Here is a 12,813-nt window from a genome sequence, read left to right as displayed (position 1 = left end):
TGAGCCCGTGATCCACAATTACTAAAGCCCACGTGCCTAGAGCCTGTGCTCTGCAACAAGAGAAGCCACCACAATGAGAAGCCCGCACACTGCAACAAAGTGTAGCCCCCGCTCACCATAACTAGAGAAAGCCCGCATGCAGCAACAAAGACCCAACGCAGCCAAAAATAAAAAATAAAATAAATAAGTAAATAAATAATAAATTAAAAGGAAATAAAATTAAATATTTAATACCTTAATCTCACTAGCCTCCTTGCAAGTGCTCAATAGTCACATGTGGTTAGTGGTTGCCATATTAGACAGCACAGATGTAGAATGTTTCCATCATTGCAGAAAGTTCTGTTGGACAGCACTGATTTTAGACCATTGGATACAGAACCAAAGGTAAGCAGTTGGCTAAGAGAGAGTAAGAGATAGGTGAGCACATCAAGAATGTCAGGTAAGAGGGGGCTACATCTAAGATGAAGGCAGGGAGGCAGCAAGGTGGGCGGGCACTATAGAAATGCCCCCCTTCCATTCTCTGTGGTCATCGGCAGCATGAATGTTAGGGCTACTGCATCAGAGCCACGTGTGTTTCCCCAAAGCAGGATGCACATCCTTTAGGGAAGAAATGGGTCCTCAGATAGGATACACATGCTAGGGTGGGCATCAGCGAAGTGGGGGACACTCCTCTTTCTCTCCAGATGTTGATCTCTGAGTCTAGACACAGGGCTGGGTTAGTAGATGTTTGGAATGGAGACCTAGGGATTAGATGTTGAGGAAGTCAGAAATTTGGGACTCAGCTGCAGTTGCCAAAAAGTCACTTTTGTCACTGCCACTTCTGAATCTAAAAGTTTAGATGACTTATTGACTCTTCATTTATTTCTGTAAATTCAGTGATGAGAATTGCTTTGCTAATGATTTGCTTAGAGATGAGTCCTTTAAAGAATGAACAAAGTGAGTCCCTATTCGAAATAATTCTTATGCTCTGTGTTCAGGAAAGAGAACAAGTGAAGCCAGAGAAAGATCTGGGACCTGGAAAATCTTTATTCTAATCTGACTCACTCCTTAAATTGTAAATTCCAAGGGGTAGCTTCAGGCATGGCTGAAGCAGCAGGCTTAACACTGCTGGTTCCCAACAATTTCAACAAGAGTTCCAGGGCTGACCTTCATTGGCCTGACATGGGTTACTGCCCATTTTTGAACCAATAACAGGTCACTGAGAAATGTAATGCTCTGATTAGCCAGCTCTGATCATGTCCCATACCTGAGGCAGGAGGTGGGGTCAACTTCACCTAGACCACTAGGCCTCTGAGTGGAGGTGAAGTAATTCTGCAAAGCAACCCAAACTCTGTAACCCAAAGAAGGAAAACGGATGCTAGGCTGGCCATAGCTGCCCACTATCTTTAATCAATGATAGCTATTATTATTGTAAAACCATAGCAGAAAGGTTAAGTCGACATTTACTAAACACTTGGAAGGGTAGGGAAGGCTTTGTGGGACATCGCAAGGTCTCAATAAATGTTTATGGAAAGAAAAATGTATGAAAAAATAGAAGCATACATTCAAATGTAATCTTGTTCTATGGGAAAAGAAAAGGCATCTGAGGGAATGAGGGCGCAATTTGATGGAGTCTAGGAAACAAGCCAGGAAACAAAGGATAGGGATAAATTGCACATTTCTGAGAGGAGTTCCTTAGAGACAGGGCTAAGGGCTGTTTAATTAACATGTAAAACTGCTCTGGAGGAAGGGCGTATATAAGGAACTCTCAGGGTTTACTGATGACAGAACTCTGGGAGTAAGGATGGGAAGGAAGACGGGAAGTTCTCATGAACCTGAGGAGGTGGGTAAAGAAGTGGTGGCTGAGCTTTAATGAGAAGGCAAGATGTGACTCTAGGGGTCAGCTTCTAAATACTGCCCATGAAGTTGAGGAACTCAAGCTACTGCTCATGGCCAAGGAAAGGACCTGGAATCTAGTGTAGATGGTTTCTTGAGAACTTCAGCTCAAGACGGTTCCTGTTTCTAGACAGGAACACAGGTGAAATACTAAATAATCGTTTGAGGACCAAGAGGCCCGTTAAAGAATGATGTGTTGGCAAACAGGATACATGCACAGTTCTGGCCCATTTTCATTGAACATAGAGGAGGTCTGAGAAACAGCAATTAAAATTTCTGAAGGGCTGGTACAGAGCTTGGATAACAGGGATGGGAAATTTTTAGGGTCCAAAAGGCAAAGATTAAGAAAGAGCAATCACTGAAATATGTAACACTGAGCAGACAAAATGCAAACTTACTCATCAAATGTGTAAATTCTGGGGAGGAAACTTGGGTGACATGAAATTTAATCAAAGGAAGGCCTGAGCCTCTGTTTTTCCTCTGTGTGGTGGAGAAAATAGTGCTTAAATCACTATTGTGATGAGGACTGAATGAGATCATTTAGGGGACGGTGCCTGGCACAGAGGAGGTACAGGTAAAATTAAAGCAATCTGGAGTCCCCATGGGATTCTCAGTGACATGCTTTGTCGGTAGCACATGGGAGCTCGAGTCAGGAGACATGAGTGTGAGTCTGGGCTCCACTCCAGTCTTCATTTTCTCCATCTTTAAAAGGCAAAAGCAATACCTACCCCACGGGGCTATTACGACAATGAAATGTGATCCTGCATTCATTCAATGAGCGTTTATTGAACGCAGACTACTTGCCAGACAGCAGGCTAGGTGCTGGGTGGGGATACAATGATGAATAAGAAAAAGTCTTGTCTTCATGGAGCTCAGCATTTAGTAGGAGAGAAGGACAGAGGATAATTACAAATTGAATGACACTTACTTTGAGAGGGATGGCACTATGACAGTGCCAAGAGGCTTTGAAAACTGTAGTGCACCAAACTAATATGATTTAACACTGCACTTGTATGCGTTTCCTATCACTGCTGGAATAAATCACCACAAACCTAGTGGTTTAAAACAACGCAAATGTATTATCTTACAATTCTGGAGGTCAGAAGTCAGAGATGGATTTTACAGTCTGTGTTAAAAACAAAGGCTACGTTCCTTCTGGAATATCTAGGGAATAATCTGTTCCTTGCCTTTTCCAGCTTCTAGCAGCTACCTGCATTCCTTGGCTCCTGAATGCATCACTCTGACTTCTGCTGCCATTGTCACAGCACCTTCTCTGTCTCTGACCCTCCTGCCTCCTTCTTATAAGGACCCGTGTGATTATATTGGTCCCAGCCAGATAACCCAGGATAATCTCCCCACCTCAAACTCCTTAATTTAGTCACATCTGCAAGGTCCCTTATGCTATGTTCGGGAACATATTCACAGATTCTGGGGATTGAGGTGTGGACACCTTTGGGGGGCCATTATTCAGTCTACCACAGCACTCCTGGGCTATATAGTGTGAAATGGGCTATCCTTAGAAACCAGTAAACAGACTGGGCTACCTTTGAACACCAGCTTGCTGATGGTATTCTATTAAGTCAAGTCTTGGGGGAGGGGAGCAGAGTGGGTATTGGAAGGCTGATTGCAGGTGCCCCCTCAGAATACACTGCCACCCGGTAGATCCCTGTAGAGTCATAAAGGAAACACTAGGCAACAAGTGAAGGTACTGGCTGCTGCCATGCAGGAGCTCTGAGATCTCGGGCAAGGATATTACTTCTCTAAGAAGTCCCAAACTCCACCTAAGTCAATGGGGACAAAGAGAACTACCTGGAAAGGTTGGAGTGAGGCTAATGAAAATATCGTCCATGAAATCACCTAAGACAGTGCCTGATCCTCAGTAAATGGCGATTTCGGAATGCCTCCTGAATTCACCCCTCCCTTTCTCTTTCCCCTTTGCTGTGGCCACTGCCTCCGTCCAGGCCTCTCAGAAACCATCATCGCTTGCCAATCGTGCCACATGCCTCAGCTTGGCCGTGGTTAGGAGCAACAGCTTTAAATCCCAGCAAACGAGCCCCTATTAACCATGAAATCTGGAGCAAGTCTCTTAAGCTCTCTAAGCTTCAATTTCCTCCTCCGTACAATGGGGATAAAACCGACTACGGAACCAGGTTGTCCTGAGGATTTAGTGAGATGATGAATGGGAAGGGCTTAGCATAGTGTCAGGCACACACACACACACAAAGCAGTGTTATTCTTCTCAAGAGGCCTGACCTCCTTTCAGCCACACTGAAACCCACTTCTCCCTGAACCAGGCCTTGAACATGTATACCTGAGGGGCACTGTTTATAAACCCTTCCCTCCGCCTCCGATATTCTGTGTGTCCTATACTATCCTCCTCATGCCTCAGTTCTACTCTGCTTCTCAGTAACTTGTGCAAGCTTTACTAGCCTTCTCAGTTATGGTTATTTATGCAGGCCTCTGCCTCGATACTGGACACGAGTTCCCTGAGGAAAGGTGTTCTTCTGTGTAGTCGGTTGGAAAAGTACACCCCCTCCTTGCCTGGCCTCAATTTCCTTATTTGGAATGAGCCCATTGGACTGTGATGGCAGAAAGGGCCCTTCCAGCTCTGAGATCTTAAACTGACAGAACTTTAAGTAGCAGGGACCTGGTAGATTACCTAGTTCACCCCTATCCTTTTCCAGAAGGGGAAAGTGAGGGCCTGGTAGGGCCTTCGCTTAATGCGCTTCTCTCTCTGGCCTCCCAGGCAAGGCTCCCCCGAGGGCATGCAGCCCGTTTTCCTAACTAGGCAAGGGGAGACTCTCCGGCATCTTCAGGGCTCGCGGCGCCGGAAACACGTGTGTGCTCACCTACGTGTACACACGTGAGCACACCTACAGCAGCAGGGGGCGCTCGGGCCGGCAGGGGGCAGCACAGACCCGGTTTGCAAATACCCGGCGCAGCCCCGAGGGAGGAGGGCGTGCTGCAGTCCCGGCGGCTGTAGCGGCGGTGGCGGCGGAGGCGGCGGCTGTAGGTGCAGCCTCCCAGGTGGGAGGCGGGGGCTGCGGGCGCAGGGAAAGGCGCCTGGGGAGCGGGCGCTCGGCTGGGCCTCCTCGGGCCTGGGCGCGGCGAGTGGGAGCGAGCGCGCCAGGAGCACGCAGGCGCCCTGCTCCGGCTGGCCCTCGGCCGGCGCGCGGCGCGGGAGCAGCCCGCAGCCCGCCCCCGCGCCCCCCGCGCCCCCCCAGTCCTCGGGCCGCCCGCGGCCGGCAGTCGGGAGCGGCTCCTTGGCAGCGAGCGCAGGCCGCCGGCCCGGCAGGGCGCGTGGCGGCAGAGGCGGCGGCGGGACGGCTCCCGGGCCGCCCCGAGCGCGCCCTCCCGCCCGCGGCCACTCGCAGCCGGCGCTGGCCGGGCCGGCGCGCCCCGCAGGCAGCCGAAGCGCGGCCTCGTCCTCGGCGGGAGCGAGCCCAGGTCCGCAGCCGGCGGGAGGCGGCGCGGGCGGCCGCCTGCACTGACGGCGTCGCGGGGCGCTCCTGGGCGGCGGCGCAGCGGCGGCGGCGCAGGGGGCGGAGGCAGGGGACGCCCCCAGCCAGGATGCTGCGGTTCCTGCGCCGGACCTTTGGCCGCCGCTCCATGCAGCGCTACGCGCGGGGCGCGGCAGGGCGCGGGGCCGCCGGCCTGGGGGACGAGCGCGACGGGGGTCCGCGGGGGGGCCCGGCCGCCGCCGCCGTGTCCACGCTGCCCGCCGCGCCCGGGGGCAGCGTGTTCCCGGCCGGCGGCGGGCCCCTGCTCATGGGCTGCGCGGCCGTGCACATCTCCGCCGCCGGGGCCTCCAAGGCCACCCTCTACTGCCGCGTCTTCCTGCTCGACGGGACCGAAGTGAGCGTGGACCTGCCGGTGAGTGACGGGGCCGGTCCGGGACACTGGCTCCCCGCGGCCCTTGGGGCAGCTCCCTTCCCCCGATGTTTCCCTCTGGGGCGCTCCCCTTGTACCTCTCCGGGATCCCCTACCCCTTCTGCGAGCACTCCTAGTTCTGGTTCCCTCTCGGGCCACCCCGTCCTGCTGTCTTCCGGGGCCCCATCCGTGGCCCGCGCCCCAGAGTCCCAAGTCCCCGCCCCCTGGCGCGGGTGACTGTTGTTCCCCTTCTATCCCCCAGGTTCCTGCATCGGCCTTCTCGGTGCTGGATTATTGGTTAGAAAATCTCAAAGCAATGCGGGGCTGCCATGGGGTGGCCTGCTTGCCCCGACAAACTCGCCACCAGGCCTTGGTGGGACGGCAAGGCGAAGAATCCCCCTCGCCTGCTGGCCGACAGGTGCCCCAAGTTTGGGAGCGAGTTGGGGGACCACTTCTGCTCTCTTCTGTTCCCATCTCGGTGCTCCACCCCGCCCCCGCCACCCGGTCCCATCCTAAAGAGCCCCTCTGGCTCGCTGCCTCACAGGCGGCTGGGCGACTTCGGAGCTAACTCTAGAATGGATTCTCGCGGACCAGGCCAACTTTGCACCGGCAGAGTCCCTTCTGGGGCGCTGGGAGTCGGCCCCGGGGTGCTGTCGGGCTTGGGGCGCCGGACTTTCCCCGGGGTCTGTGCGTGGAGCCGCGGAGGCACTCCAGGGCAGCTGCGCCGCGGCCTGAGCCCCGGCCACCCGCCCACAGGTGGTTGCACCCCGCCCCCTCCGGCAGAGAGCTAGGCTGGCGCTGCTGTCCCCGCCTGGACGTCTGGCTACCAATGTGTCTTTCTAGCCGAAGGGGCCAGATCTGATCAAATCAAATCCGCACATTAGTGGGGCGCCTGCTGTGCACCCGGCGCTGCGGCAGACGGTGCCTTTGGGAATCTTTGGGTGTGACCGAGGACACAACAACGATTGAGCTTTAGATGAATGTTACAGAGCATCTCGAGGGTTTCAAGGGAAAAAAATAACATACCGGGACTTCGAAAGAAAGCATTTAGGCCTCCTCGGGTGGGGGAAATTGGACGTCATGAGAGAACTGGGAATATTGTAAGGGTTGTAGATGGGAAAATGAGAGCCTGCCTGGCCTGGGGTTTAACGTTTCCTTGTGTAGGTTTAATTTTGAGACAGTATCAGTTTATGGCGATTTTATTTTTGTGGTTCCTGGTGCTCTCCATAGGATATCATTTTGTTATGATAATACCCTTTGGGGGCCTTTTTATTCATGGAAAAGGAGCCAACATTCCAGTGCTTAGAACAGTTGTCTTTACAGTAGTATTAAAATGTTACTGCTTCCCCAAGATGGGTCTCTCCAGCTTTTATTCAGCTGGGAGAGGAGGCCTGAAGGAGCCGGGAGGGGCGGGGTGGGGGGAGCCAGTGGTGAGGTGAGTGGGTTGCTTCTGGAGCAGGCAGCTGGTGTGTGGAGAGGATGTGGCGTATTCTGCATCTCGGATCTGGGAAAGGAATGCTCTGGTTTGGAACTTTGACAACGCTCATTGCTGATGGTTTTCTTGTCTGTTCCCCGGGGATGATTCGTTTATAAAATGTACTGCTTCTGTCAGGTTTGTGCGACAGGCTTAAGCGGTGTTTCTGGGATGAAGAATGCAAACCCAGTAAGATGCATGCGTAGTGAATAGACCCAAACAGGTACCGAAATGAACAGGTTGGGATGGGAATGCTGACTTAACCACAGCTGGTGGAACCCTGGCCCAGTGTGAGGGGAGGGGGATTTTGCATCCTAAAAGGTTTCTTCACTTTATTAAAGGCTACTTGACAAAAGAATTCACCAGGTTTTCTTATAATGGAAGATTTTTTGATGCTTTAAGATGTTATTTAGTGAACTCCCAATTTTATTTATACAGACATACATATGTATATATACCCCGTCCAAAGGCAAATCCAGAGCAAATGCTGGCTTTTGTCATGTGAGCCCTTGCTTGGGGAGGAAAGATGGAGAAGAATAACCAGTGAGCACGGTTCATCGATTTAAAGATTTATTAGGCATTAGAACTGCATCGCACAGTCTCCTATGCTCATCTTCCCAGATCATAGTTTAAGTTCCTGTATTTAATTCTCAGAGTTACAAGGTGAGCTCCAGGCGGCCAGCTCCCCATGAATCTGTAGCATGCGTGCTCCTTCTCAGCGCATTTCAACAAGCTCACTTTTTATGCTGTCCTTTTTGGCATTTAGTCCCACGGGTCATTATTCTCGTCTCCTGCGTTCCTGGATTTTTACCGCTTCCTGGGCCCTGGGGTTGCTTTGCTGCATGGCACACAGGATTTACCTTTGACCGCCATCTCCCTAAGCTGGATTGTCTGTCTCCAGTCACTTGCACGGGCACGAAGCACACTTGCCAGGCTAACTATAACTCTTTTGTAATTAAAACCCTCTGGTGGTGGTAGCGTCAAGAATTCGTCGCTCAGTATACTAACAGTGGTTATGCATTGTCATAAGCCGTTTTATTAGCCCTAGTCAGGATGCCTATGTTACAGAATTGCCTCGAACACAACACCCCCACTGTGATCGTGCTGGGGCACCTCGGTTTTCAGTTGTCGCCATTTATTGGGCGTCTCCAGTGTGCCAAATGCTGGACTGTGGACCCAAAGGTGAATGAGAGGTGGCCTTGAGGCTCTTGGGAAACACGTGTAGCGGAGCGTCTTTTTATTGTTAAGTGATGCTGAGTGATACGACAGGCTCACCGGACAGGGTGCTGGTGGATGAATTGGGAGGACTTCCCAGAGACTTTGACACTTGAGGATCTAGGATGTCAAATCCAGTGTCCCTTGTGCATTCAAAAAAAAAATTTTTTTTTAATTTATTTTTTGGCCACACTGAGCGGCTTGTAGGATCTTAGTTCCCCGACCAGGGATCGAACCTGGGTCCATGGCAGTGAAAGCCCGAGTCCTAACCGTTGGACCACCAGGGAATTCCCCATTTTTAGATTACCTGTTGTGTCAGGGCCACTTCTTGGTCAAGCCACGACCCAGCTGTTATATATAACAAAGGAGGAAGCAAATGACAGGGCCTGGGGCCCCCTCCCCCAGGTGGTGGGCCTCGTCCCCTGGCATGCCTGTGTGTTCTTAACCTTTGCTGTGGATAGTCAGGATCTTTTTTAAAAAAAAATCCATCGGTAATGTGCAGTCTGGAGTGGGCTTGCTGTCCAAACCCAGCTTCCACCCTACAGACCAGAGTGCCACCCTGAGCCATTCCTCTTCAGAAACCCTGGCGCTGCCTTGGAAGGTGTCCCGTGTCCATAGCCCAGCCCTGCCCTGCCCAACCCTCAGGTGTGGTCTGGTCAGAGCAGGCAGGACTCCCTCGGCCTGCCTGAGACTCTCCCCTTCTATTAATGCAGCTGAAGATCCCATCAGTGTGCTTGGCAGCGGTACCCACTGTTGACTCATATTAGCTCTCTGTTGACTAAAGCCCTGGCATCGCTTTTGCTCGCGCGGCTGTTGCTCAGCCCCGTCGCCCCCCTCCCCTGCGTGCGCAGTCTTCCAGCAGCTCTGTGTGGAAAGCCGGGAGGGTGTGTGGCTGGCTGGTTAGCACCCCCCCCCCGCCCCCATGCCTGGAGGGTACGGCCCGTTGGCCAGTATTGCATTTGGTGCAGTTGCATTCACTGTCCCTGGAGCTCCACAGTGACTTGTATAGTACAGGGCAAGCACGGAGAGTTTCAGGGTAGGAAGATGCATGTTTGAGTCTTGGCAACTGGGCTGTGCAGCCCTGGGCTACTTGAATCTCGATTTTCTGGTCTTTAAAATGGGACGATTACATGACAAAAAGGATATGAAAAGCCTCAGGAAACAGCAGGGTGCTGAAGGGTTGCTAGTAGGTTGTAATCTTACACACATCTCAGTGCCTTCTCTTTGACCTGTGAAAAGTGATTGGGAAGTTTTCTAGAAATGAACATTAAAGAAAAAAAAAAAGGCTGGGAATTCCCTGGTGGTCCAGTGGTTAGGACTCCGTGTTTTTACTGCCAAGGGCCCCGGTTCGATCTCTGGTCGGGGAGCTAAGATCCCGCAACATGTGCGGTGTGTCCCCCCCCCCCAAAAAAAAAACGGTGCCAGGAAGCCTAAACAGAGCCCAGTGCCGTTTGGCGGGGCCGGGGGTGGGGCTTGATTGAATGTGGGGGGACTGAGTAGTGGACTCTAGCTTGGAGGGCAGGGGTATCTTCACCCTCAGTGGTGGGAAGAAATGGGGAACTACATAAGGCCCTAGGAAATAGGAAAAGGCAGCTCCTCATTTCCATCCTCTCCCAAGGTTCTGGCTGCCATGGACACCCTGCCTTATCCCAGACCTCTGGGTGACTTGCCTTTTCCTGCTTCTGAGGGAAGGTATTGGCTCAAGGTGGCCCTTCAGGGCTTACCCTGCCCCCATCTCCAACCCCCCCAGACCGTGAATGAGACCGTGGGGCGCTTTGGATAACTGTGTGGGTCATGGGTTTGTGTATTTTTTAAAAATACCTTTGTTTTAAAAGTAGGGCTGCTGGCGAAGGAGGGGAGTGGGCCAGAGAGGTGGATGGTGAACATCCTTCCCAAGTGGGATAGAGGTGCGAGCTCTAACTCTGGTTCCCCACTTGCTGGATTGTTGGTGTTAATATGCAGGGAGGGGGTGTCTGCCAGCCTCTCCAGTGCCAGTAACATGACCCTGCGCTGGGCCAGGACTGAACAAATATTAACTTGCTAAGCACTTTCACGTGCATAATCTCATTGAATTCTGTCGCTAGTGCACTGTTGTGGATGAAGGCACAGGTCTGTTTAATTCTGAAATAGCAAAAGGTTGGGGGCGCGGGTACTGGGAGGTAGAACTTTCCCTTACATTCTTGCATAGGGACTTAGAAAAAAATCCACTCCTTCACCACAGAAATCCTCCGCCCACAGTTTGTCCTCAAAACACGTGTCCCGTCCTTCTCCGCTGCCTGACTCCTGTTGCCAGCCTCCTCCACGCTGCCTGGAGCGTTTCTCCTGCAGGAATCTGGTTCCTTGCACTTGGGTTTCCTCCTCGGGCCGTGGCAGCTGCCTGCGGGCAGGGTCAGCTGCTGATTCATCTTGGTGTTTTTCTTCAGGTTGGCATGTGCTTTCCTCCCCCACTTGCATTTCACAGGAGAACATGTTGGCAGCAGAAAGATTAGAAAATATAGAGAAGCAAGAGAAGTTAAAAAGATCTAAAATCACATCAGAGATAATAAGCACTTTTAAAATTGTGGTGTGTGTCCATCTGTACTTTTCTCTTTGTTTTTAGATATGAATCTTATTTTAAGTGACGCCTTTACATGGGTTGATGAAAGTAAAGTCTCTTTCCCCACCCCTTCAGCACAAATGAATCGGGACCTAGACCCCAAGTTTGTGTCTCTTTAGGGTGGGACCCTTTTCCCCCCTTTACAGTCCCTGGGACCGTAGCTGGGGTGGGGAGCCCCCTGTGGCCGTCTGAGCTGTGTGCCCCCTACTGCCTGGCTAAGAAGAGGTCTCCCCATCCCTGGAGCCCTTCCCCACCAATCACCTCTGCTCTCTGGCAGGTTAACGTCCTGTTGATGGGGCCACAGAGTCTCCTTGCATCTGAGGGCTCGTGTTCTGAACACCTGCTTTGGGGTGGTGACCACTCTCGCCTGCCCAGGGATGCCCAGGCTCTGTTACCAGCTGGGGCTGATCTGGCAGAGGCGGGTGGGTGAACTTGCAGCATCCCAGGTGTGCCCCCTCTGCCCTAGGGCCCCTTCATCTCCTTCTGCAACCTCTTCAGCTTCTCTCTGCAGCTGGATGTATCTCACTAGTCCCACTTGATTTTAATTTCTGGTTTATTTTTGTTTTCCAAAATGTTTTTGTTTGCCCACTTGTTTTCTTCAGTCGGCATGGACTTGTTGAGCACTTACCCTGCATGAAGCGTTCGGGAGGGGTACAGGAGGGATGAGAGAGTCCCAGTCTAGAAGGGGAGACAGTGTAAATATACTAGATAACTCGGAACTCCACATGAGGTAGTACGGGGGGTGAGCGATTGAACTGTGGTGTGGATTTGGAGAAGGTTTGATGCCCAAAGTGACATCGAGTTGTCCCGAAGGTTGCCTGGGAGTTCAGCTGTTAGATTTGGTCAGAGGCGTTGGGGCAGAGGAAACAGAAGGTGCAGACGCATGGAGGATGGGAGCCAGAAAACCCCACTTGCTGGACTTGGGGCTCCTTGGGGTCGGGGAGGATTATGAGCTCCAGCTATGTCCCTGAGTCTTGAAGGAGTAAGTGAGGAACCTGTGAAGCACAGAGGAGGGTCTCAGGCCAGTAAGAGCCAGGGGCCACTGTGTGTCGGTCCTGTGCTAATTGCTTAAGTGACTGTTTTGTTGGACCCTCACAGAACCTCTTTTGGTGGTTACTGTTGTTAGCCCTGATTTGTGAGGGGGAGAATCAGGGCTTAGCAGGCTGGATAAGAAACTTGCCCGTGTCACATAGCAAAGGCAGACTCTAGCTTCGAGCTCAGATAGTCTGCTGGCAGATGGTTTGTGTCCTCTGACCCAGGACTGGACATGCGAGGGGTGGGAGTGGGGGGGGGGGAGTGGTTCTGAGCCTGCCCCAGAGGCCCCGAGGTGGGTGGGGACCCTGAGCCTCAGAAGGGTGTCCTCCTTTCCAGGCCACTTGGGGTTTCCAGACATCGGATTCACACCTGTAGTCATATTCAGTGAGTGTAGTTTCGCCCAGAGTGCATTCTGGTTTGAGACCCATAGTTCTTCAACACTGAGGTTGGAAGTAGGCTACATTTTTAAAAAGTGTTTGATAGAACAACACTAAAATTATCACAAAGAAAAGCATTTTACATATTCCCATCCTGCTGCATAGCAACTGGTTGGTTTCGCTGCTCCCTTCAATCTTTGCGCTTTTGCATACATGTTTATAAACATAGTGTGCATTCTTGTGTATCCTTTTTTAATTTTTTTAAATTTTCTTCCTCCTCTCCGAGCCTTCCAGACATACTTCTCACCCAGTTTGGTGCCCTCTTGTTGTGCTTATTCTGGATTACTTAAATTAGCCCCTCATGCTCTGTG

General features: G+C 52.0%; 1 protein-coding gene across 4 annotated transcripts in view; it reads left to right on the top strand.

Annotated features, from left to right (window-relative positions):
- Positions 1–4,838: 4,838 nt before the first annotated feature.
- Positions 4,839–12,813, top strand: part of EPB41L4B (erythrocyte membrane protein band 4.1 like 4B) — a 144,324-nt gene continuing 136,349 nt past the window's right edge. For all 4 annotated transcript variants that reach the window (XM_028165458.2, XM_057548537.1, XM_057548535.1 and 1 more), the window contains exon 1: positions 4,839–5,748. In XM_028165458.2, coding sequence (XP_028021259.2) covers positions 5,446–5,748 — 303 coding nt within the window. In that variant the 5' untranslated portion in view covers positions 4,839–5,445. The remainder of the gene's footprint in view (positions 5,749–12,813) is intronic.

Source organism: Balaenoptera acutorostrata, chromosome 6, assembly GCF_949987535.1.
Source record: "Balaenoptera acutorostrata chromosome 6, mBalAcu1.1, whole genome shotgun sequence".
Lineage (NCBI taxonomy): Eukaryota > Metazoa > Chordata > Mammalia > Artiodactyla > Balaenopteridae > Balaenoptera > Balaenoptera acutorostrata.
Note: the sequence above shows the minus strand (reverse complement) of the source record. Positions and strands in the feature narration are given on the sequence as shown.